The 24,840-nt window shown below is 49.4% G+C and overlaps 10 protein-coding genes and 1 non-coding gene across 11 annotated transcripts; 6 read left to right on the plus strand and 5 right to left on the minus strand.

The window, feature by feature from the left end:
- Nucleotides 1–220: 220 nt before the first annotated feature.
- On the plus strand, nucleotides 221–510 carry SPBR_03370 (uncharacterized protein; the record flags this gene model as incomplete). The annotated part of the gene is made up of 2 exons (XM_040761672.1): nucleotides 221–454; nucleotides 493–510. The coding sequence occupies 2 exons, from the start codon at nucleotides 221–223 to the stop codon at nucleotides 508–510; spliced, it is 252 nt and encodes an 83-aa protein (XP_040620026.1).
- A 2,321-nt stretch (nucleotides 511–2,831) lies between these two features.
- Nucleotides 2,832–4,047, minus strand: SPBR_02906 (large subunit ribosomal protein L13Ae; the record flags this gene model as incomplete). Its single annotated transcript, XM_040761209.1, has 4 exons — nucleotides 2,832–2,970; nucleotides 3,067–3,379; nucleotides 3,464–3,599; nucleotides 4,027–4,047. The coding sequence occupies 4 exons, from the start codon at nucleotides 4,045–4,047 to the stop codon at nucleotides 2,832–2,834; spliced, it is 609 nt and encodes a 202-aa protein (XP_040620027.1).
- Nucleotides 4,048–4,906: 859 nt separating this feature from the next.
- Nucleotides 4,907–5,920, minus strand: SPBR_03040 (bag domain containing protein; the record flags this gene model as incomplete). The annotated part of the gene is made up of 1 exon (XM_040761343.1): nucleotides 4,907–5,920. One exon carries the CDS (start codon nucleotides 5,918–5,920, stop codon nucleotides 4,907–4,909), a length of 1,014 nt encoding a protein of 337 aa, XP_040620028.1.
- A 2,271-nt stretch (nucleotides 5,921–8,191) lies between these two features.
- On the plus strand, nucleotides 8,192–8,574 carry SPBR_03347 (glutaredoxin 3; the record flags this gene model as incomplete). The annotated part of the gene is made up of 2 exons (XM_040761649.1): nucleotides 8,192–8,339; nucleotides 8,411–8,574. 2 exons carry the CDS (start codon nucleotides 8,192–8,194, stop codon nucleotides 8,572–8,574), a joined length of 312 nt encoding a protein of 103 aa, XP_040620029.1.
- Nucleotides 8,575–9,005: 431 nt separating this feature from the next.
- SPBR_02941 (uncharacterized protein) lies at nucleotides 9,006–10,160 on the minus strand (the record flags this gene model as incomplete). Its single annotated transcript, XM_040761244.1, has 1 exon — nucleotides 9,006–10,160. The coding sequence occupies one exon, from the start codon at nucleotides 10,158–10,160 to the stop codon at nucleotides 9,006–9,008; it is 1,155 nt and encodes a 384-aa protein (XP_040620030.1).
- A 2,733-nt stretch (nucleotides 10,161–12,893) lies between these two features.
- SPBR_02687 (uncharacterized protein) lies at nucleotides 12,894–14,533 on the plus strand (the record flags this gene model as incomplete). Its single annotated transcript, XM_040760990.1, has 2 exons — nucleotides 12,894–13,448; nucleotides 13,823–14,533. 2 exons carry the CDS (start codon nucleotides 12,894–12,896, stop codon nucleotides 14,531–14,533), a joined length of 1,266 nt encoding a protein of 421 aa, XP_040620031.1.
- Nucleotides 14,534–16,108: 1,575 nt separating this feature from the next.
- SPBR_09488 lies at nucleotides 16,109–16,180 on the plus strand. The gene has a single exon. It is a non-coding gene; the product is annotated as a tRNA-Asp (tRNA).
- A 490-nt stretch (nucleotides 16,181–16,670) lies between these two features.
- SPBR_03300 (small subunit ribosomal protein S20e) lies at nucleotides 16,671–17,191 on the plus strand (the record flags this gene model as incomplete). The annotated part of the gene is made up of 3 exons (XM_040761603.1): nucleotides 16,671–16,838; nucleotides 16,936–17,077; nucleotides 17,151–17,191. The coding sequence occupies 3 exons, from the start codon at nucleotides 16,671–16,673 to the stop codon at nucleotides 17,189–17,191; spliced, it is 351 nt and encodes a 116-aa protein (XP_040620032.1).
- Nucleotides 17,192–17,731: 540 nt separating this feature from the next.
- Nucleotides 17,732–18,742, minus strand: SPBR_03042 (peptidyl-tRNA hydrolase, PTH1 family; the record flags this gene model as incomplete). The annotated part of the gene is made up of 2 exons (XM_040761345.1): nucleotides 17,732–18,332; nucleotides 18,663–18,742. 2 exons carry the CDS (start codon nucleotides 18,740–18,742, stop codon nucleotides 17,732–17,734), a joined length of 681 nt encoding a protein of 226 aa, XP_040620033.1.
- Nucleotides 18,743–18,989: 247 nt separating this feature from the next.
- Nucleotides 18,990–20,187, plus strand: SPBR_02921 (protein hob3; the record flags this gene model as incomplete). The annotated part of the gene is made up of 5 exons (XM_040761224.1): nucleotides 18,990–19,002; nucleotides 19,074–19,170; nucleotides 19,356–19,529; nucleotides 19,606–19,664; nucleotides 19,793–20,187. 5 exons carry the CDS (start codon nucleotides 18,990–18,992, stop codon nucleotides 20,185–20,187), a joined length of 738 nt encoding a protein of 245 aa, XP_040620034.1.
- Nucleotides 20,188–21,393: 1,206 nt separating this feature from the next.
- SPBR_02867 (uncharacterized protein) lies at nucleotides 21,394–22,679 on the minus strand (the record flags this gene model as incomplete). Its single annotated transcript, XM_040761170.1, has 2 exons — nucleotides 21,394–22,198; nucleotides 22,288–22,679. The coding sequence occupies 2 exons, from the start codon at nucleotides 22,677–22,679 to the stop codon at nucleotides 21,394–21,396; spliced, it is 1,197 nt and encodes a 398-aa protein (XP_040620035.1).
- Nucleotides 22,680–24,840: the final 2,161 nt, after the last annotated feature.

The following is a 24,840-nucleotide window of genomic DNA, read 5'->3' on the forward strand; positions in this document are numbered from 1 at the left end:
TCTTGTTTCGTTTTCTTTTTCGTCTTCTATCTCTGCATCATTTTCCTATCATCCCTACAAAATGTCTATTTACCATCGGTACGCCGTGTTCTACTGCATTCAACGGTACCAAGCCGATATCGACAAGCTCGGTAACCTTTTATCTCAGTTCGATATTGTGGACAATTATTCTGATAATGGAATTACGGTTAATCGGGACCATCCTGATACTTTAGTAAGCATGATCAAAACCGCAGATGGAGATGCAGATGCCTCACACCCAACACACGGTGCCGAAAACGAAACGGGCGCGACAGAAGAACTTCGAGTGTACGAGGACGTCGAAGACAGCGAGATCCACGAGCATGACGATGACAACCACATGCCAGAGGGCAACAGGGGCGGAGTTTCTCCGAATTCCAAACTTGACAGCCAGGAGAAGCCTGGTGCCGGAAATGGCATTGGACTGGACGAAGTATGGAATTGGCCGCAAGAGATACCGACTGCCACCAGCGCAAAACCGGAAACTGAAGAACGCCCTCGACTCAAGTTTGCCCGATCGCAATTGGACAGAGTGCGTTCCTGCGGCCGTATCCTTCAGCGACTGAACGCAGGGCTTGCTAAAAATATCCATCGCATCGAGACGGAGGAAAACGAACTCTCTTCGGAGTCAATACGACACTTGTGGAGCGAGGCGGCGAGATTAAATGGCACAGAGAAAATCAAGCCACTTCGGGCAACTACTAGCTGGTGGGAGAATGGGGCACGCAGCGAGGACACGAGAAGCTTTAGTCCCACCGCAAACAACACCGCTCGTACAACGGCAGTGACAAGTCATCGGTTACCAAGTAGCCCTCTCCAGAATCCAATCATGGCAAACGACTTGCTTTGGGACGACCAAGTAAAACAGTGGCAGCTAGGTATGGGCCGACTCATGGACGACCAGGGACGGCGGTACCTCAAAATTTGAGAGAATAGCTGTGTGCTTCCCCTGCGTGTGGTTGGTGCAGTTGGATATTGTTTGGTGAAAACGGGCTACAGGACGTTTTCATGACAGGGACCTGAGATACAGACAGATGTTAAAGAGAATAATTAATGTATTCAGCTACTGTGAATATCGCTGGGCTCGGTCATCATAATATACTTGAAACGAGTACGAATTGTGTTCTCGTCGCCTTCCTCAATATGATGATGGTGGAGTGGAAAAGGTGGTTACGGGAGTTATGTCAAGAAAAATTGAAGTCAAATCAAGAAACGTAGACTGAGAATAAAATTAGATTGTCTTGCCCATACCGATTTCCAAGATGGCCAGGCCAGAATGACTGCACCTCTAAATGGCGCGGTAGAGGCGAATTGGTAACGGCGCGGCCGCGAAAGTTATCAGGCCATGGAGATGCGAGTCTTAATTTGCGAGGCTGTTACACTGCCCAGGAGTATGACACTCCTACCTGCTAAAAGCATTCCATCTGCGTGCCTGTACGAACCCGATGCTACCGCGGGGGTAGCTTGACAGAACGGAGAAGTTAAAAATTGTGATGACATTACATGTGAGCCGGAGACAACGGTGTCGTGTTAACGGTGGCAGGAGCACTCGATATATAAATTAAGGGTAGTGTCTTCTGAGCCAGTAAAGTCACTGCAACGAAGTTCACGATGACCAAGGAGAATACATTCATGCGAATTGTGAAAATGGCGAGCAATAACAAATACGATAAGCCCTCAACAAGCCGAGGCTGCCTCCAGATGGTAAGGGAAATAAGGGGCTACTCGGGATGAGACAATATGATAAAATGGCGGGTATCTTCTCCTTTGTTTTCAAGCGACCAGAATGCCATTCGCTCTTGCCAAAGCTAAAAGAAGCAGAGTAAAGGTTTTGCCCGGGTATCCGGCCAAGAACTGGCCATCTCCGAGGTCCGAAAGGCTAGCTGGAAATCTATGGAACAGCAGTCGTCACTGGCCCTAGGCTGGCATCACCACCTCAAGCAATGCAGCAATCTACGTGACGTTTCTCAGGAGTCCATTGGAATCATCGCTGACAATCGGGCCGTGCCCGTACGGTATCTATACGCTGCCCTGTGACTTGAGTTGGTTAGGGCCGGAAGACTGACTGACCCGTGGGCTTTGAAATTAGCTTTGAGGACTCCCTCAATAAATATCTGTTAATGAGCATCGTGGGGTTTGTTTGTCATATTAACTTTTTTTTCGAGTGGATAGTATAATCATGCCGATGTAGGGAAACATCTTTGCAAAACGTCTTACGATTAATGTTGGTTGTGAGACATGTATGGAAATGCTGAGTCTTAAAAGTTTTTAAATATTTTTTGTATCTTTTTTGTCGCCTACAACTAGAGTAATAGACAAAAGGTTGTCAAGAATAATGGGCTGTTTGAAACCATTCCCGGGTCTCTGTTTTGTCTTTGATTTTTTTTTCCCCCTGTTTCTTTTCTTCTTGACATGTATCATATCCTTCCTCTTTTGCCCAAGTGAAACTTCACTCCTTTTTTAATTTACAAGGAAGCTTTGCTCGCCCATCATTGAAACCCTCTCGCACACTCGAAATCTAGAGAGAACAAAAACACAAGTGGCCCGAACAAAAAAGCAAAACAAAGATCGGGCAAGACACGGGATGCAGGTACAAGGATGCAAGGAACTAAAAGAGCCATACTTACATGGTAGATCAATCCGACCACCATAAATACAGCAGTCTTGTTCGTTCATGCCAGCAGTCAAAGCCATGCCTTGGTCCGTTGCAAATTCTGTTCTCCCATTCCACACTCTCTCGCCGTTGCTCTAATTCGCCGCTCTTTCCATTTCATCGCTCTTCCCAAGACGTCCATCACGACTTCCGCCGCTTAGTAGCCGAAAGCCTCGAGGGCCTTGGCCGTCTTGGGATCGACCTTGGCGTTCTTCTTGGCCTCGGTCAGTTGCCGTGCGGCAACCTTCTTACGCTCGTAATAAGCAGCGCCCTTCGCTTTTCTCCGCTCCTCGAGTCTGTTGTAGAAAGATTCATCAGCAAAGATTGATTCGCAAAAGAATGGCTCCAACAAGTCACGAAAGGAAATCTCCTTGCAAGGACAAAATACACACCTGGCAACAACATCCTGGTACTTCCAGCCAACCTCATGGCTCAACCGGCCTACGGTGCAGTACTTGCGGCCAGGCTGCAGTCTCAGGACTCGCAAGGCCTGGGGAACGACCATCTTCTTCTGCTTGTCATACGGGGGCGGGACTCCCTCGAAAACCTTCAGGCGCTCGAGCGCGGCGGCACCGCGGGCGGTCTTGTGCGGAATCATGCCGCGGACAGCCTTATAGAAGATGCGCGAGGGGGCGCGGAAGTGGAAAGGACCGCCGCGAGTCGGGTTGTAACGAGTCATCTTGCGGAGGTAGGAGTGGTACTTGACTAAACAGAAAGAATGATACAATCTTAGTAAATTCTCGTAGAGATGTTTTGGCTGGGGTGGGTAGGGCGGTGGTGGTGGCATACGCTTAGCGCGAAAGAACTCGCCAGAAATGTTCAGAGCCTCACAGCGGACAACGACAATCTTCTGGCCGTTCAGCAGCTGCTTAGCAACGATGCTAGCCAGACGGCCCAGCAGATGGCCCTTGCCATCAATGACAACCTATTTAAAAACCAAGTCAGCAAATCTAGTTGATGTTTGCAACGTCGCTATCAGCTCCCTCTACTGCAAAATCAACGCGTCTCCTCCTGTCGATCGTTTTCCATCGTCGCTAGATCGTTGCAGTATGCATTGTTCGCGATATGTGCAGTTCGGTCGAATGAGGCAAGCTCAACTGGAAATGTACCGTGCGAAGAACGGCAGAGTCAAGCATTCAATTGTTCGACGTTTAAGTCCTTAGTTGGACATAAGCCTTCCTCGTGACCTGATGTTCCAATGTTCCTTCGCGCGAAGAATTGACAACGCCATATCGTGAACCGTGGCCACATTTGTACAGCCGATTCGCTTCGAAATGTAGAGATGCCACTAGAAGTAGAGGCAGCAACACACAGCGACGCGCAGTGTAGGCACAAAAGCAGGCAACACTTACAACAGACTCGAAGCTCGACATTTTGTGTGATGTGGTTATCGGCCGCAGTAAAGCGGGCGTATCGGGGACGATAGAATCGAAATGGGAAAAGTAAAAGAGAGAACAGACTGGTGATGGGTCTGCCTAGTTTTTCTTGTGCTGTTGTCGACGCTCGACGTTATTAATGTCCTCCGTCGGTGGACTTCGATTGTTGTCGAAGGGGGTTGCTGGGTTATTGATGTTGTTGATTATCGCGAAAGCCTGTGGAAGAAGGACGAGGAAAAGAAAATGCCAGTCCACTTTCACACACAGAAAGTGATGGAGGGCTCAAAAAAAAATGATACAGAAAATGCTAGCCACCACCAATAGAAAAATTAATCACAAAATTATGTTGCGGCGGCGGATTTTGGCTCTTGGTGTGGTGCTTTCTAGACTAGGGCTGGTTGGCCGTTCTAGGTCTTCTGAAAGAAGTAAGCCGAGCCAAAAAGAGGGGCGAGTGGAGGCTTACAGTACTTAGGGCTCTCCAACCTGATCATGTGACATAAATACTGCTGAGTCATGATAATGAGCTTGAAAAGCCCACGTGATGACAACTATCGCGATATTGACTAAACACAGCAGCGACCAAGTCACGATTTGCATTTTGACTTCATTTGCCCACTGCGCTCGTCAACGTAGAGCTTTTAATAGTCATTGTTAGCAATAAACTTGCTCAATCAAATAACAAAATACATGTGGTTTCAATCAGATTATGTAACATGGAGGGGTTGCCGGTACAGAGTATGCGCCGTATGCTTAAAGAAGAAGCAATATCAAACATTAACCTAGGACAGCTTCAGATGAAACAAAACGGATGCCTTCCTATTCGCCTTTGTGCCACCTTTAATTGGCTAGGCCCAACTCATGTGGAAGGCTTGATCTTGGAGTCCACATCTTTTAAGACGTCCTGCACTTTGTTAACAAGCGCTTTGCGCTTCGCGCGTGTCGCATCCTCGCCACCAGTGCTCACAGCGTCCAACTTCAAGAGAACATGCTGGAAAACGGTCTCAGAAATTTTCGCGTGCTCGTCAGCTCTCTTCTTAGGATCGGAAGGCGGATTCTGAACGAATTCCTTACACAGAGGTAGCAGGTGCGACTCGAAGTGAGCGTCGATATTGTTTAACTGATCCATGGCTGAACCCTGCGTGGTCTTGGGTGGCACAATATTGGAGATGTTGGAGGTGCGGGAATCACCCGATACGCCAGAGGTCCCCGACGCTGCGGAGTGTGCGCGGCTTGATGGGCCGGATTTTTGATCAGGTCGTCCACGTCGCGGCACCTCCAGGTTGCCAGTGGACGAGGATGGTCCAGCCTGCTGTTTTGGACTGCGATCCGGTCTCGCCGGCCTACCCTTTTTCGTTGGCGACTTGGGTTTCTCCTCAAGTTCCTCACCTGGGAGTACAACCAGGAGCTCGCTGTTGTTCTTGACGCCGTCGACGCAGATCGGTTGCTCGTCATTCTTCAAAACTTTCCCCTTGTAGTACAGTTTGATGTGCTTCGTTTGCGCGTCGGACAAGTCGTAAAGCAGCTGCAAACGATCCCGGACATCTTCGATAAAGAGCTTGCCATCACCAATGGAAAAGGCGGGGAAAAACTCTTCCTTGACTTCGTTGCCATGGCGGAGTAGCAGTATGTCCTCCTGGGGAATATCGTTGAGGTTGTCGTCATTAGGCGGGCGGAAGTAGGACCCGCCCGTGCGGCTACCCGTGACACCATATTCAAAAGGCGACGACTGGGCGCCGAGGTTGCGATTATGGAGGTCGTCCGATGTTATGTACTCGTAGTCGTCGTCGGTCACATCTGGCACACCCTCGTTGCTCAGTGTCGAAGTGAACGGAGACAGCTGCTGGCCAGTCGACCAGCCGTAACGCCGCATGCCGTCTTTTTCTGCTGTCCCTCCTGCTTTTGCCTTTTTGGCGGCTTTCCGCTTTTTGCTTCGAGAGAGCTTGGGGCGCTTGGTTGCGGAGGTTGGTTTCGACGCCGAGATCTTGAAGGAGGCGATGGTACGTGCGGCCGCTCCTACAAGGACAGCACCGGCAACGGTGCTATAAAGGGCCGTCGGCGGGACGCCTGTGGTGGAGTAGATGTAAGCGGATGAGTTGGCGATGGCGGTCGCGACTGTGTCAACGGATGAATCGAGATACGTTTGCAAGCTAGAAGGCAACTTTGGCAGCAGGGCTGACGTGATGTTGGCCAGGCTGGCAAATGGGGCACCCAATGATGCCGCGGCAGCGGAACTGGAAGCCACTTTGGCGAGTGGTTCGGTCCCTTAACAGGACACGATACGCATACCGTGTGGAAAAAACTTGGGAGTGTGCTAGGAAAGAAGGATGGGAGGCCAAGGAATAGAATGTTCGCAAGTAAATGTCGGCTGTGGCGCGCCGATATCCTTTTTTTCTGAGGAGTGATCCGCTGTTCGTTGTGCTTGGGCAGCACGCGTCGTTCTCGGCGGTAGAACGTGGTTGGGCGAATAAAAAACGGTGGGCGGTTGCGCAGACCCCACGTGAGATGGAGTGGACAACGGGTAGAGGCTGATTCGTGCGTTGGGCTGCTGGATCACAAGAGAGGAAGGGTGTCCTGTTGTGTACTTAGTTGATGAGAAGACGGAGAAATAAAGGGGAGAAATCAGATTTACTGTTGGCTTAGCTCCATCAAAGATAGGCTTGCGCAATACTTCGTTATTTAACCTTTTGTTGGATGGCTTAGTTGCTTTTAAGTGGATCAGAATGCGACGACGAGCAAGGCGTTTGAGTAGTTTCCTGTTAATGGCTTGCGTGGCAAGAAAAAAAAGGTGAAAATGTGCATGAACAACAAAGCAGAACATCACAAAGTTAAGTCATAAGTATGTCAACAGAGCAGCTACCATAGTTAAGCTGGGCAAGCTGGGTTGCCCAAACCGATTGGTTGGGCCTGGCCATCAAACGGGCCCGCCCACTGCGCTACGGGCCTCAAAAAAGCTGCAGTTAGAGGATCACATGACCACCGCGACTTACGACTTACGAATCACTTGCTGAACTGATACTGTTGAGTACGGCATCCGTTATCGTTTTCTTTGAAAAAAAAAAAAAAGGAGTGCGCTCGCCAAACAACATCCTACTACTAAGGCCCTGTAGATGACACAGTCGTCTCGTGTTTCTTGCACCCTCGAAATAAACCATAAACAGATTTGTTACCAGCTGGTTATTTCAGGCTTACTACAAGTTAAGATTACAATATGTCTCCTGCTGTATGACTAAGAGTATACGTGACTTGGAATGGCCTTCTGTTTGGCCGGCCAGACGATGCGAGAAAAAGTTACTACGAGATAATGCGACACCCCTCTCGCCAGCCCATGCCGTCAGGGATATCCGCCCTCGAGCCGCCAAACATATAATGGTTCTTTTTGTAAAAAAAAAAAATAAAAAAAAAAAATAAAAAAAATAAAAAAAAAAAAAAAAACGGAAGAGAGCAGGACTTGTGATGATGGAGACTGGTTGGATTCTCCAGGCCCGCTTCGCCAAGGTACTCAAGCACTTTTGGTCAATGATCAATTGCTTTCACAAAGCTCTCTGTCGGCGGGAACAAGGCTCCACAAAAGGTAGGCTTGAATTTGGCCACTTTCCGCAGGCTTCTCTGCTACTCCATGGGAGTTCACAAGCCGAGTTCAGCCCGTGGTGTTGACAAATCGCAGGCTCGTCAAACAATAAATTAGCAAACACTGCCGCAAAGCGCCCTTTGACAACTTTGTCGTATAGACGACCCCAGCATACGTTGTGGGCAAGAACGGGATTTCTCTCTCTAACCAACAAACTGTCAACCACACAAAACGAGCCATAACACAAGACCGGCCTCGCGAGCGCAAGAACCAGGTTCCTCTTGTAGTGGCTTATCAATACACTCTATTAGGGACCGTTTGCAAATGTCCGCCCGAACGTATCGACTCGCCTTGCCACTGAGAAGCAGTTCCCGGATACACAAAGGCCCCTCTTTTTGCCCCCGATTGCGTTATTCGCCATCAAACCGTGCGCCGATTTCGACATATATTTCCCCTTCACGGCTCAGCTCTTCCACTTCAACGTCACAGTCTTTCCAACTACACCGACAAAGAAGACTCCCCTCAATGTACTTCTTCAGTCGACTTTTCTCATCATCCGCTCCAGCAGACAACATGGCTGCCACACAGAAAGCCCAACAGCTTATTGACGACAACGCCGTCGTTGTCTTCAGCAAGTCGTACTGCCCTTACTGCCGTAGCACGAAGCGCACACTCGACGACCTTGGTGCTAAGTACTTTGCTATCGAACTCGACCAGGAGGGTAGGCTGATTCTTCCCCCTTCCCGCACATAGTTTATAATAAGACACATACTAACGGAGCGGATTGCATAGAGGATGGCAGCGAGATTCAGGATGCACTCCAGAGAATCTCCGGCCAACGCACCGTGCCAAACATCTACATCGGCAAAAAGCATATTGGCGGTAATTCAGATCTGGAGGCGCACAAGAACAAGGATCTGAAGAAGCTGTTGAAAGATGCCGGCGCGCTTGCTTAGATAATATGGTCGTTTCTTTTCGTTTGGTGCAGGATCGGAGGATGCGAGAGTCTTACACGGCTTCTGGCGCCGCATGCGGCGCCCAAAATCTCACTTGCACCCACCTTTTGATGACATAGATTTGACGACTACTATACCGCAGGATCTGCCTTAATAGCCAATGTTGCAAATAAGGTCCTGCTGCGAATGCAATTCGTTTCTACCCCAATTGTTACGTACCCAGTTTTTAAAGATCTCTGCGCGACTTGAACTCCAGGGTTTCCAGGATACTGGTGAGAGACCTTACGAAAACAAGATTGTTACTGCAAATATTGTTTGTATAATAGTCGCGAGGCCAATTCTATAGGTTGGAGCTTGATACCTAAAGAAGTGTAGGAGATATATACGAGACAGATAATATACGACAAATAATTTTACAAAGCAAAACGCCTCTATATAACTTGTGCAGCCACGGTCCCGATCGGCCGCTCAACAAACTCGATCATGCCGTTCGCGATGCTTTGGCGCGCTGCCTCGCTGGCCACATTCGCACCACCCAGATAGTTCAACCACAGTGCCCGTGACAACCGCTCATCGCCAACGGTGCCTAGAAGCTGCCGACCCATGGACCTGCCATCATCGAAGATGACACTGAGCTCTCCATCGGAACCGCGCACTAGCATGAGCTCCCGTCCCTTTTTCGCCTTGCCGCGGTTGAAAATGTGGCGGAACTCTCGCATGGATTCGCCAAAGTCTGGGGCGGTATCATTACTCGCTCCCGCCTCCTGCTTCTCCTTATCTAGGATACGGGGCGCCTGGCTCTTGATGGCCCGCTGAAATCCGTCCCGCAAGTGAGGGAAATCGGTGTCCCGTACAGGGACAATGCGGAACAGTGACCGTGTGGGAACACCCTCCTCGAGCATGACGTCCCACAAGGTCTGGCTGTCGGTGGGATCCAGCAGCGAAGCTCGCAACTCGTTTTTTTCACCGGATACTAGCGCCGTGGCAATAGGGTTGACCCGTTTGATCAGGCGGTTCTGCAGCGCCGCAATGTCGGCGGTGGCCACGTAGAAACCGACGACGTACACTTCAAATTTCAAGAATGTGACGGTGCGAGTGCCGAGTCCAACAAGTGTATATTCTGTGCAAGGTCCGTCGCTGTCGTCTACTTGTGGTACGACAACCACCGCATCGGGAGGAGGCGATTGTGGTTTCTCGCCAATAAGCTCCAATGGGAGTTCAACGGTCCGAGGAAACTCGGTCACGATGCTGTTGCCTGTGGGCACAATCTCACGGCCATCTTTGTTGTGAACAACAACCTTACGCGCTGCAAGCTCGCTTTGTGGTGTGCCGGTAGCATCCAGTTTCTTCGGGTTCTTTTCCAGCACCTTCTTCACCTGCCAGCCCGTGTAGCCCATGGCGATGAGCCCGGCTACCGACCCAGTTGCCAGGAAAATTAGCCGCGTTCGGTCGTAGTCATGGCGCTTACGAGCCAGATTTGGGACATTGAGTGTATCATAGGTCGAACCACGGACGCCACTGTCGCGCGAGCGGAGGAACGTCCGGCGCTGGAGGGTTTGCAACAGCTTGGGGCCGTTGTGAGCCATAGCACATCTGCGACCTGGTATATTGAGCAATGGGCGTGAGCCCACCGCTCGCACTACAATTCTTTGCAGCATGATGTATCGGTGCACGGCGTCGTGGTGGTTCTCTCGGATCGTGTGGTGAAGCTCGGATTCAGTCGATGGTAAACGATTGCTGGGATGTAGATGCGAAAGTGGGCTGACAAAAAATCACAGGCAAAGCCAGACGCTAAATGTCGTATTACAGGCAGAGCTGAAGAAATTACAGGCAGAGCTGAAGAAACTAGTTCAGAAGCCTGGGGATTGTTCGTCATAACGTCATAACAGGGCACTACGCCGGTTGTGTCGGCTTTAGCCTAGTATGCAGGTAATGAAGGGCGTGTGCGTATTCAAGGTTGTGATCTGTCCGGTGAATCTTCGCTGGATAACGATCATTGCACAACTGTTCTTATGAATTACCTTTTTTATTAACATTCGTCTCGTTATTCCATCTTCCTATTACACCTGTTTATATTTGCTTGTATCCCCCCCAAAAAGCCGTACGTCGTACAGTGACAACAGCCTCCTGCACATCACGACAGCTAACGTATAGAATCTATATATGCAATAATAATTGCCATTGATAATGACACTCAAAACCTATAGATACGGTAGTTGTTGATTTGTGGACGGGTGTCAAAACTAATTACAATCACTAAATCACTATTGTGGAACGTTAAAGTCAACCCATCGAAGTAGGGAGGATTCCTGATTCCTAATCCTTTCATAGCACTTATTGTTAACAGTAGCGGTTAGTTCGCAGTTCCACAGGATGCAAAACCGACCACATCTTCTTGTCATTATTGAAAGCGTTGCTCGCCTTTACCAAACCTGTCTCCAGGTGATTCTCTATAGAATTTGGTGGACACAAGATTACGAGTACAGAGAGACGCAAATTTTGTTGCTTACAACAGCAACGTTGATGTACTTTTAAAAGATAGTATTCAATGAGTCTGTTTCGCTTAGATGTGCATTCATGGAAGACGTAGTTTTGTCCGCTAACGTTGGAGACGATGGGACGGCCATAGACGAGTCTTTCATCGTTATCACCAATCAACGGAAAATGCAGGACAACGTACGGAATAAGGTGTCGTACAACACTGAAGAATCTAATCTCATATCACTTTTCAGAAATAGAAACGAACAGTTGAAATGCGAAGGAAATCAAAAGGTGGTGTGGCGAAGTGCGGCTAAGCGCCGAACGACACCTTGCCTTGATGAAACAAGGTGCTCGTGACGAATGAGAGACGGAAACTGCTTCTTATTTGACTGCAGCTAAGCGGACTATTCCGTCCTTAGTCTTTTTTTTTTTAGCGAAAGTGACAAAAAATTTCAGAGGACCGTTTCTTTAAGAATCCCCCCTTTACATCTCAGGCCGCGACGCCAACTTACCTTACTGCCTTGCCTATTACTTGGTTGTCTTGCGAAATAAGTTGTGGGTGGTGCGAGACACGTCAACGAGCTATTTGACGCATCTTATTAATCGTACGTCGTGCAGCTTGATTTGCTCCAGCAGTCTGTTCTCTGCCCCATTTCGCTGCCAGGCTTTTGATTATACACACATAAAATATATTCTTCTTCTTCTGTAATAAACAAGTAAGGACATAGCAGCCGCACTAAAATTTGCAGTTTCGATTTTCATGATTTGGTCTCGAAATTTACTGAGTTGCTGACATTGTATGGCGCCTTTCGCATTCTCAGCTTTTCAAAAGGAATGTTGACTGCTGGATCGTTGCTAGGACAAATCCCATTGAGGTTTGCGGGTCGACTGATCAAGGGGATGGACAGTCTCACAGGACAAGGCTGAAGTTGCCCCACCTATCTGGCCCCTTTCGTCTTCTTCCTGTATCCAAACCATTCTGAGCACACAACAGGTCGGATACAGGGGCCTAGCAGGCCAAACTCAACTGGAGTAAACTGGCCTATCCGTCAGCTTACCGTGAAAATAGCGGTAATGGCCGTGTGACCTTCTGTTCTCGACCCACTGCAACGGGCGCTTCAGCGCCGCACCTGCCCTAAGCGAAATCGAAACAAGTCGCCGCATGGTGACGAAGGCAAGAAATGCCCCCCCAACGGCGACTCTGATCCATTACGAAGTATTTCCGTTTGCCTCTCCGGCTTCTTTCCTTATTTTTAATCATCCAGCATCATTTCTCAGCCCAACCAAATCCGCCATACGTCTTTGTTGCTCATTTGCGCTGTTCTTCCATCATATCGCCTTCACATCCTGACGTACATCGACAATTTCTCGTCTTATTCATCGTTTTCTTGTATACCTAGCCTTGTTTTCCCTTCAACCTCATCACGGCCTTCTACGAAAGCAACGCCTCTTGCCATCTGAGTTCTCGCCCAGATTCTCTACAACCCGCATCCTGCCCCTCCATTTCGCTACGACAGCGGCACTCTTCCATCGTTACGATCTCCTTCCTTTCTTCAAGTTGAACCATTGCACGACCTCGCACTTGTCCCCGTTGAAGCCATTACCGATTTTGTCGCCCAAGAGGGCTTGGCACGGGGAGGTGACTGCAATAAGTACGAGACTCGCATTCTGTTTCGCAGCGACCACAAATAAACCTTCTAGTCCCGTTACCTTTGGGCCCAACCTACCTATCTAGCGACAGTCCCGAGAAAGGTGTTTTGAACCCGGCGCGCAGTTTTCCCAACTGGTCCCTTAAATACCAGTTCACTAACTCGCGAACTTACTTTCATTACCTGACCATGGCTGCACCGTCGCTTGACGGCGATCATCCGAGCGGTAGAGCTTCCCGGCGGCAACAAGCTCCGTCGCTCGATGTCACGGCCGCCCAGTCCTCATCCCAGACTGCTCTTACGACGGAAGAATCGGAGTCAGGAACGGTGCAAGAATCTCGCTCGTCGTCATCGACAAACTCTCCCGCTCCAAACGACAACGAGGAGTCGGACTTTTTCCTCGTCCCCAACGATTCAGAGTCATCTCTTGGTGTCTCCAACCTTCAGGATATGCACGTAGTCGATGATGGCGACGAAAATGTGTGCATCTCCCCCGTCAACCGGTTGCCAAACGAAATTCTGATTTCCATTTTTGCAAAACTGGGGTCCTCTGCGGACCTGCTGCACTGCATGCTTACCTGCAAGCGGTGGGCACGAAACTCGGTCGACCTACTTTGGCATCGGCCAGCTTGCACCAACTGGGGACGTCATAAGTCGATCTGCCAAACCCTCGGGCTGCCCAACCAGTACTTTCACTACAAGGACTTCATCAAGCGCCTAAACCTAGCGTCCATCGCTGATAAAGTCAGCGACGGGAGCGTATTGCCCCTTGCTGTTTGCAACCGCATTGAACGCTTGACGCTGACAAACTGCAAGAGCTTGACCGACATTGGCCTTATTCCGCTTATACAGGATAGCCATCATCTTCTGGCCTTGGATATTTCTGGAGACGACCAGATAACCGAAGCCACCATGTTTGCCATTGCAGAACATTGCAGGAGACTGCAAGGTCTTAATGTTTCGAGTTGTACGAAGATCTCTAACGAAGGCTTGATTAAGCTTGCAGAGAGCTGCAAATATATTAAGCGGGTAAGTCTTATCATGCTGGACTATTTGTTTGCCAGCTATACCGCTCTTGACTGACCTCCTATTAGATCAAGCTTAACGACTGTTCCCAGCTGACGGACGATGCGGTTCGTGCCTTTGCGGCGCACTGTCTCAACATCCTCGAGATTGATCTCCACCAATGCAGGCTTATTACGAACGACCCTGTCACAGAGCTCCTGGCACAAGGCCAAACCCTGCGTGAATTACGCTTGGCCAACTGTGAGCTCATAAGTGACAGTGCCTTTCTGAACCTGCCTCCGGAGCGGGTTTATGAACACCTCCGAATTCTCGATCTGACATCTTGCATTCGACTGACGGATCAGGCTGTGGACCGGATCATCACGGTGGCTCCGCGTTTGCGCAATCTCGTCCTCGCAAAGTGCCGCAATATCAGTGATAGTGCCGTCAACTCGATTGCAAGATTGGGAAAAAATTTGCATTATGTTCACCTGGGACACTGCAGTCAAATCACCGACGTGGCTGTGAAGAAGCTAGTGCAGTGCTGCAACCGTATCCGGTACATCGACCTCGGCTGCTGCGTACATCTGACCGACGATTCCGTAACTCGCCTTGCTACCTTGCCCAAACTGAAACGTATCGGTTTAGTGAAGTGCAGCAACATCACGGACGAGAGCGTCAATGCGTTGGCAAGGGCGAACCAGCGGCATCGGCAACGGCGTGACATGGACGGGAACGTCATCGATAACCAGTACTACAGTCACAGCAGTTTGGAGCGCGTTCACCTGAGCTACTGTACCTCACTCACTATTCGGGTAAGGTGAAACCCGCATACATTCCTTTTAATCACCTTCAAGCCCCTCATTTCTGTTATTGACAGTTCGCTATTGTTGTTAGGGCATCATCAAGCTCCTCAATTCGTGTCATCGTCTCACTCACCTCAGTTTGACGGGCGTTCCAGCTTTTCTTCGAGAGGATCTTGGCCGTTTCTGTCGAAGCCCACCTCCAGGTATGGCAACCATTTGTGGTTTTGATTTAATGTATTGGATAAATTGTGTATGATGCTGACGTCTGCCAAGAATTCACGCTTCACCAACGCGAAGTGTTTTGTGTTTTTTCTGGCGAAGGTGTTTCTGAATTACGGGAACATTTGAATAGCCAACCTGGTTATGCTGCATTCCGCGACCGCCCACAAGTCGTCTCGGCGATACCGACCCACCTCAGGACGACTGTCGATTACCCAGCTCCTGCGTCGAATACTGCGAATGGCCATTTACTGAATTTTGACGAGACGGAAGCAGACGCCCCTACTGATGACGACGGGATGGATGAAGGAAGTGAAATGGTCGTCGATGTACCACCACCACCACCAGGAGGGATTGGGCCGGTTGCTGGAACTGGCACAAATAATGCCAGCACTGTGCCTATCCCCCAACCAACAGCTGTTCCATATGTCGTATCTGCCGGGAACCCGTTACCATATATGCCTAGGGGATATGTGCAACTAGTCCGGTTTCCAGAAGATACCCAGGCAGCTTTACCGCAAACCCAGCCACCTAATGCGCATTTCCCTGGATCGATTGATTCTGCGGAACTGGGGCTTATTCTGGCTTCAGATGTTACGGTTAGTGACAGGTATGAAGCCGGCCCATCTCAGTACCCAATGTCGGTTTCATCATCAACCGCCAGTGTCGCTCCCGTGAGAGTACCGTCATTTCAGGGAAACGCGCTTGCAGGACCAAGCACAGTATCTGGCCAAAATACAACCTACGCATGGCAATTACCTGCCACGGCAACGGTCCATGCTGCCACCGGCCCAACTGGAGCAAGCACAGCACCCGTGATGCGAACCAGCTCGTCGCAAGACATCGGGCCCGAACCGCCAACCGATGAAAGTAACGAAGGAGGTGCATGATGTCATGGCAATTTTCATATGGACATTGAGGACACGAATACTCTTGGTCCCTTTTAGCTATGATCATCACCCTTAGAACGAGATTTATGAAATAAATGGAGGATTGTGGTTTTTCTTTTATTAATATGAGCTTTGATACATTTATATACATACCCTTGCTGTCATGTAGCCTGCTTGAACACGCATATTTCCAAATTGCACCAAGCCAATGTGACGGGTCTGATTTTTCGTGTTCAGCTGCTCAGGTCGGACTTAACGTTGGTCAGCAATACGGCCTCTAGCCAAGTAATGCTATCATGATAGACTACAGAGAGTGAAAAAGAAGGGAGTAAAGGGAAAAGGCTTTTGATCCGCCTCACTTTACTTCGGTGTTTCTCAAGGTATTGGATGTGTGTGCATGAGATCCAACGGTTTTACTGGACGATGCAGGCAAACAGCTTCCTTATATAGAGAAAAAGTGTGAATTAAATTGTACCTAATAAAGTCTCTTGTAGTATAGTGGTCAGTATACGGGCTTGTCACGCCCGGGACCCGGGTTCAATTCCCGGCGAGAGAGTTTCTTTTTTTCAGCTAGAAATTTCCAGTTCATTTTCTTCGGTACTATTTTTGTTCTTTAAAACCCATGAAACGTTGAGTGATATATGGGAATGGTGCTTACTGGTAGCATTGTTTCTTTTGCGTTTAGAATCATATTTTGTGAATTCTGTAAAGTTATTGTTCGGTTCGTTCCTGTTGTTTGAGGCTTAGTTATCACTACAAGTACAAATACATTGCACGTGATATTCGCAGTGTACACCAGAACCACTTTTTCCTTGCCCTACGACGAAATAGTGGATCCCACGAAAGTTTGCAAGGACAAAAAACTATTACTATCGCGAAAAGTTTCCAGGTACCTAATTCTTATTTCCTGCACAACCAACATCCTCGTCATCACTTTGCCGCAGTACCCCAGTGTCTCGAGTCGTGACGATACATCCGTGTCAACTCTGTCAACAACTGTTTCTTTTTCTTTTAAAGAAACCTTTCCATCAACCCAAACCGACAACATGTCTTACCAGAAGGGCGAGAAGGACTTTGGCGAGCAGCCCAAGGCTCACCGCATCCGCATCACTCTGACAAGCCGCAAGGTCCAGTCTCTGGAGCGCGTTTGCACCGAGCTCATCGAGCGTGCCCGCTCCAAGGACCTTCCTGTCAAAGGCCCCGTCCGCCTGCCGGTACGTCAAACGTTACCACTCGAAATATGCTTGATAGACGTGTGCTTTTGTTGTGTACCTGAACCGTTGCTAACGACCTCTCTTTCTCCCCCCACAGACCAAGAACCTGAAGATCACCACCCGCAAGACCCCTTGCGGTGAGGGTTCGAAGACCTGGGATATGTACGAGCTTCGCATCCACAAACGCCTCATCGACCTGCACGCACCCACAGAGGTTGTCAAGTCTGTCATTGTCAATAGTACGTCTCTATTGGATCAATACACCATACGAGAGTTGATGCCGAGCAACAGTACTAACGCATTTTTTTTCAGTCGAGGCTGGCGTCGAGGTCGAGGTCACTATTGCTGCTTAAGTTGTTTCGTTGACTAAGCTCGTTACGGTTCGACCCTCGAGTATATCGTCTATATTGCCTATGTGGATCGCCATCTGTTCTGTCAAGAAAAGCACTGTTTTTTGCTTTCGGATAATTAGAAAGGTTCTGGGATATGCGATTGAAATCAGTGGAAAGGGGCGTTTTTTTCTTTTCCCTACGTCGCTCCAACGCTTGACCATGGAGCGAAAAGGAGGCATATAACCGGCAGACAGTTAAGAAGATGGGTTGCGCACAGGCTGATCATTTATTTGTAGAAGATCTTATCATTTTCTACATGAATCACCCAGGGGTATTAGGTTGCTCCAGGTTTAAAGTAAAAAAATAATAATATTAAGACGAAACTTTTCTCTGTGTGCCTTTTTGGTGAACGTGTATCGTAACTGTTTGTAACCCGTGTAGGTTTTTGCCGAGCATCTATATATCGTGTGGAAACAGCTTGGGAGAAAACAGTTCATTGTTTCTCCCTTGACCGTTCTCATCCTCGTCAGTCTGCTTGGTCCTGGCGCCTCTTTGGTGCTACTAGAGTTCCTTTGCGGCCCATTGTGTTTCGATTGTCCGCAGTGTCTTAACCAGGCCTGGCCCGAGGCTTTCGAGTACAGAACGCTCTGCAATTGTCATCTGCCGTAGGACATAGTCGACCACCGCAACCCTGTCTCGCTCTTCCGGGCGGCCGATGCCCACTGATAATCGGGCCCATTGTGCTCCGTTAACCTCGCTTGGTCGGAGTCTTGTGGCAATGCTCTTCAGGCCATTATGCCCACGCGGACTGCGCGTCCAGGGTCGTACCGAGAGATCGCCGAGCTCCATTTCCAAGTCGTCGTGTATGAGAACAAGACCTAGCTTATCAGCCGGTCGAGTTGACTCTGTGTCGTCCTGGGCCTTTAAAGCGCCCTTCCATACTTTTGCAACCCACGGACCAGAAACGTTCATGAGTGTTGGGCTTTGCATCAGCGTATATTGAGTACCTTTGCCTGCACCTGACGTTGTTACTGGTGCATACTTGCCAGTGTACAACCGGTTCGGCGCAAACGGTGGTAACATCAATTCACGGCGCAATGCCTCGAGCGCGACATGGCCGGCCGAGTGCAAGGTGTTGAGATAGGCTCCTGGGTTGCCAATACTGAGAACAAGAACATGGGATATACCGGCCATTGGAGGCAATGGTGTTCCGGACCAGTGATCTTGGGCACCTAGAGTATGTCCGCAGAGTGTCTGACGTTTGTATTGCTTTTAGTTAGTTTCTCGTGGCGAGTTTTTGTAGGAAGCTCATTTTGGGGTTAGTGGAGCTGAGTAGCTTAGTCATCTCCACAGCCTGCCCGGTCGCCAAGATGGTCAGCGGTCGCTGACGTAGGACCTGTCTGGCAGAGTCGACGGCCCCTCTCGAACGCACGGCCACTCATACGCCCTGGCTTTGGTGGTCCCACAGGCATATTTGGGCTGAGTTGCCCACCTCGCCAGCTTTTCCCTGGCTGCCTTTCCAATTTTCGCATCCGACGACAACTCGGCGACAATAGAATTGCCCAGTTTCATTTCTACGGCTGATTGTCCTCCATATTTGTTACCGTACCCAAGGTCGACTTTCCGACGCGATTTGCCTGCGTACCCGCGGACTCGATTGCTCTGGGACGCCATCCTCAGCATCCTCGCTCAGTATCTAGCTTGGATCATATTTGGACATTTCCATTTCGAGACAGCTTGACATTCTCCAAACGAACGAACCCCGTCCGGCTTTGTTTTGAACGAATATATTATATTCGTCGTGTGGAAGTTGCCTATCATGTCGTGGGCTGGTATGTCGCCGTTGACGACCGACTTTTGATCGCGTACTCTGTAACTGTTGGAGGTCGCTAACCCACCGCAGGTTTCAAGAAAAATGTCAACCGCGCTACGACGCAGGTGATGATGAAGACAGGTCATGTTGAGAAAACGAGCGATCGTGATTACGAAGTGGAGGAAAGGTAAGCTGCTGTACCACATTCTTCCCGAGTATCCCGAATGACGAGAACGACGCGGTATTGATGTATGACGAACAGACGATTCCATACAATGGAAGCGGCGGCGACACGGTTACAAAAAGAAGCCAAAGGATACTTAGACTCATTAAGAGGTAAGTTGGTTCTGTCTACTCAGGCTACCGGGCAAGAGGCGATTCTGACGCCGAGATCATAGCTATGACAGCATCGCAGATGCGGATTGCCGAGACTATCGACGCGTTCTACGGTGATGCCGGAGCCAAAGATGGTGTGAGTCGAAACTACAAGCAGGCGGTGGAGGATCTGGACTCAGAAACTATCAAGGCTTTGGATGGCCCGTACAGGTAGGTGTGATACTGGGCTGAAAGTAAATGTCCCTCGGCACAACTGTACTGAGCAGTACTGACCATTCGTAAATAGAGCTACGGTGTTTGACCCCATCTCGAGATTCTGTAACTACTTCCCCGACGTCAATGAATGTAAGTACCTACGTATGCCTGCACTGCCTGCGAGGCTGGAGATCTGAGCTTTCTCCCCGGCGCAATTCTGCGTCTTCTGAATCGTACTCGATTTCTGACATTCGACTTTCCCCCCCTTTCTCATTTAGGTATGAAGAAACGCAGTCATAAGCTGCTCGATTACGATGCCCTCCGTGCAAAGGTCAAGAAGCTTGTCGACAAGCCCGACAAAGACTTGACCAAACTCCCGCGTGCTGAGAAGGAGCTCGACATGGCGAAGCAAGCATACGAGCAACTCAACGAGCAACTTTCCACGGAACTGCCGCAACTGATCGACCTGCGTGTGCCATACTTGGATCCCAGCTTTGAGGCACTTGTCAAAATCCAGCTTCGGTTTTGTGCCGAAGCGTACAGTCGAATGGCACAGGTGCAGCAGTATCTAGATGCTGACACACGCGATCAGTATGCCAATGGTGAGCTTGATACACGAGTGGAGCAGGTGCTACAGGAAATCCGGGAGTTGAGCATCAGCGGAACGGTATAGAAGAAGAATTGCACTACGGGAGATGTGACGACACTCTATATTGGGGGCGGCGGCCAGGGACTGGATGGACAGGGGCCTGTCTATACATAATGCACCTTTTGGCGTATGGGTGTTACCTCTTCCTCCAGAGTTTTGCATTTCATGTATGGTGGTCGGTTGGCTTAGGTGACAGCATCTTGCAGGGTATCGTTGGATTTTGTTGCGTTTCCTACACTTCCATTAAACAGAATTTTACAATATTTCTTTGAAACATATTCTACTTTAAATGTTTTCTTGCTAACATAGCAGATGCTGTATCTCTTGTACTCGTTTTAACAACTTCTGCTTAGATGGAGAGAAGGTTCCCAACGAACCTTATTGAATATGGCTACACTTCCAAATTACCTTTCCTTAGACCACTGCAATTCGTTGGCTTCCACGGTATCTAGATACTCGCCACGAGTCTTTTCGGTAATGACCTCGTCAATTTGCGCTTTCCCTTCAGCTGTGGCGTCGGTCCAGTTGACTACGACGTCTCGCCGAACATCGAGTTGTCTCCTTTCCTATGCGTCTTTGATTTTTTCGAACAGACGATGCAGAGGCCACAAGACGGCATCAGATCCATGGTGTGGAGTGCCCGTACCCTGGGTGTTAGGAATGGTCTCTCAGCTATGTGATCGGGACTTTGTCAAGGATATTTCTAATCTTAATCATGCTGCATCATGGTCGTCAGCCTAACAATTACGTTCAAAATAGTGGCATAATTGGGAATGGGGCATCTGGTCTTTGATAAGCATGGCATAACATTTAGAGAAAGCTGCCCTCCATCTTTAATACAAGCCATTGCGTGGTGAATGGGCCCAAAGGGCATAGATGTAGTGATTCCAGTACAAAGAATGGTTATCTGTTATACAGCGCCCATCGTCACTACTACGCATTGGTTTTGAGTCAAAGCAGAAACATACAGACGATGTACAAGAAATAGTTATATGTACGCTTTAAATCCGAAGAAAGAGAAGACAGTCCTAGGCCTCGCGTCTGATTTTTTTTGGCTCCACGACAGTGCCTGTCCACTGACCTCTTTCTGTTGATCCTCTCCATAATCGTCTTCTGTTACAGCTCCATTTTGACCAGTCGGCTTCTTCCAGCCACCTCAACATACCTTTAAGCTTCACCTTCTGGCCACAGTGTCCCAAGACGTAGGTCAAAATCTCATGAGTGGTTTATTTACTCGTCCCAGATGACGGCACTGAGACCGTCCTCGTTGCCAGGTACGCCGGGTGTGCCCACGACTAGGTTGGCCACAAGACCTCCCAGACGGCCTGTCGTCACATTGCGTTCGACAATCGCAACATTCGACGATGTCTGGCCACCAAACGCCACCAAGTCGCCCGCCTTGTTGATCTGGAAGGTGCGCGTGTAGTACGCGTGCGCGTTGGTCGATTCCAGAAACGTCAGTGCCCCGCTCGCCGGGTCTACCGAGTAGGTCGCCACCGAGTCTTGCTGCGCGCCAAACGACTTGTCGTTACGGTTCGTGGCATACACGAAGTTGCCAGATGTGTGGACTTCGGCCGTCTTGCTGTTGGCAGGCGCCGACTTCCCCGCCGGATACGCCGACAGCGACTGCGTCTTCTTCAGCGTTAGGCATCCCCCACTCGCCGGGTACGTCGCCTGCCACACTGTCACACTGTTGGCCAGCTCGTTGGCCACATACAGCATCGTGCCGTCTACCGACCCAGCCTTGGGAACCCACCAAGTGCCGTGGCGCGGGCCATCTGCGGCACCCGTCTGCGCCGCCGGGCACTCTGTGAGCTTTCCGTCGGCCGCGCTGATGCTGAAGATGCGGATCAGATCGGCTCCCAGGTCGGCACTGAGCAAGAATTTGCCTGTGGGGTCCGTGAACGTCGAGTGCGGGTGCGGCTTGTCCTGGCGCGCACGGTTGGGACCTGGTCCAGACATGGTGTAATGGAACCGCTGCAGGTTGGTGCCTCCACCGAGTGGCAGCTTGAATGTTGCAATGGCCGAGGGGTCACTGGAAGTATTAGCTGTGCGGTCTCTTTCTTTCTTTGTCTCTTTCTCTCTGTCTCTCCGCCTTTCTCCAACTATTCCACTCAAACGTACTACTCGGCCGCGGCAATGAAGCCTCTGCCGTCACTGCCACCGTAGAGCGTGCTATGCAGCTCGCCACCCGGTGTCCGGTCCGTTCCGGCCACCTTGAGCGCACCGTTGGCACCCACAGATAGCGCCGTCAGAGTCGAGCCCGTGTTAGCACCGCTCTCGTCGGTGCAGTATACCGTCCCGCCCACCTTGTCCAGCGTCAGCCAGCTGGGCATCTGGCCACAGGCTTTGATGCTCGATGCCACCGCCAGCGACGGCGTACCGGTGCCAGTTGTCAGGGCCAGCGTGTAGAGGTTTCCATTGTAGTGCGAAACTAGCAGATTTGACGTTGCTGCTAGGGATACCGATGGGATAAGGCACAACAGTGCCGACAAAGACGATTTGAAAGTCACCATGTTGGGCAGGCCTGTTTGATGAGCTGCGTAATTTTTTTCTTCCTTTCGTATCTATCGTCGTGTGTCTGGACGTTGATATAGATTGAACAACGTGTTATCGAAATCCTGGATGCCTTGACCAGCTAATATTTATGCGTTGGTCAACATGATTTTCAGAATAAAAAAAAGATGAGGGAGAGGTCCAAAACAAATACTAGAGCAAAAACAGGCCTCTGGCTACCAGAAAAAAATAATGAAGCGGGGAAAGGAATTCCCAAGCACGGAAAATACGAAGACGATATTATCCTTGACTGGGGGCAGCCACGAGAAGCTTGACTTACAGCGCGCACCAAGGGATGTATTACATGAGGTGGTCCTGAATATCCAAGACCGGTGCGGCAATATACGGCCGGAATTGGTATATGAACGAAACCCATGAACATATACAACTGTCAGGTCCCCGTGCGGAGAAACAATATCGGGAAAACGTCCTTGGAAAGTAATTACCGTGGGCTAGGACAACCAATGTCAACCGCTGCGCATCCATATTGTCTTGCATGTGGTGGAAGACACGGACAGTTCTACTAGGCGACGATCCTCCCAAACGGTACTACAGGTTAAAAAATGCTACGCGATGTATAGCCACGCCATTATGGCTGTACTCGTAAGCGAGATGCAACTCAGCACAAAAGAAGTATATGAATTTGCAAAAAGGCTAAATATGACGCAGTCTCATGGCGCTTCTATCCCATTATCCGGGCTATTCAAGGCACTTCCGCACAGTCCTAAAAGTCGGGAAATTGTAAGAAAAAGTAAACGCAGAATCGAGTACTGCAGATAAAAGAGTCAGATGGATAAAAGAGATGGCTTGATACAGCATATCTCACAACATTCCTTTGGGAAGTACCGACTCTTGTTGTAGGCAGACACTACACGCTCGCCAACTAATTTTATCCACTAGAGTACTAGATGGCCGGCCTTGTCAGTGTTAATACGTTGCGAAGTTAAAATTGTGTCGTACCTTGAGTTTATGTTAAGACATGGATGACATAATGTCTTCATTATCTTTCGCCCTTGAGCCCATTGATACGTTTCCATTTTGTTTTGGTGCAGAGGAAAGTCAAGGACAGCCATGATGAGAGGCTCTACGACTGCTTTTTCCTTGTTTGATTTTTTATGTTCTATTACTTCGCACCGGGAAACGGAAACTCGGATCTCCCATTCCGCGTCTTGATTTTCGGTGGGTCTCATGTGGATTGGCAAACGGTCGGCCTGGTTAAATCAAACCTGCCATGTGAACTCCGAGCTGGTGATTCAGCCTCTCCAGTAAAGAAATTTGTCTATATGTTCCAATAGCTAAGTGCGGATAAAACGGATGAGAATCGTTCTGGTTGTTTTTAAAGTACAAGAGCGCTGAAGGGAAAGCCTGTCAAATGTTTTGCTTGGCTGCGGGTTGTGTAAGTCGGCGGTTGTAAAAGCCGACGATGCCGAATTTGGAAATTATTTTCGCAGTGTCACAATAATAGGTGTAATGCTAAACTCGGTCGCTTTTTCCATGCCAAAGGACAATTGGGTATCAGCCTCGAGCAACCTACATTTTTTTTGTAAAGGTCTCTTCCATGGTGAGTTCTGAGCAACATAATAACATTGGTGTTTGCCAGGAATTGTTCAGAGCCTCTCTTCCGAAATAAAACAGCAGAAAATCGGGCGCTGTTCAACCAAGGCGCGTTATCTGTCACACACACCACAGTGTCCACGGAGGATCAAATTACGTCTGTCGTATAATGAACAAAAAAATCCAATCCATAAATAGACTGTAAGCAGTCAACCCACATCTCGGGACATTTCCACAGAGACTCCTTAAGGGACTCAATAATGTTTGTCCTCAGGGCAAGGCGAGGCTAACCATCCTGCTGAGGCCATGTGTTGATCTGATCCGAATAAATGTCTACCTCAATGGTCTGCAGTCAATGAGAATGTATTTTCAGTTATATTTGTGGGCCAAGAACGGCTGATAAGTATTACCGTGAAGGAGGCCTGACGAAAGAAAGGCCTGGGGAGGCGGAATCACGAAGCGAGAGATTTTACAGGCAGGCCGACGTCCTGCTTATTTTCACTCACGCTGTGTCAGATAATTGCCTGTTACCTATTATCTCCCGGCATAAGTACTTCCGCATTGGAA

Source organism: Sporothrix brasiliensis (assembly GCF_000820605.1).
Source record: "Sporothrix brasiliensis 5110 chromosome Unknown Cont17, whole genome shotgun sequence".
Lineage (NCBI taxonomy): Eukaryota > Fungi > Ascomycota > Sordariomycetes > Ophiostomatales > Ophiostomataceae > Sporothrix > Sporothrix brasiliensis.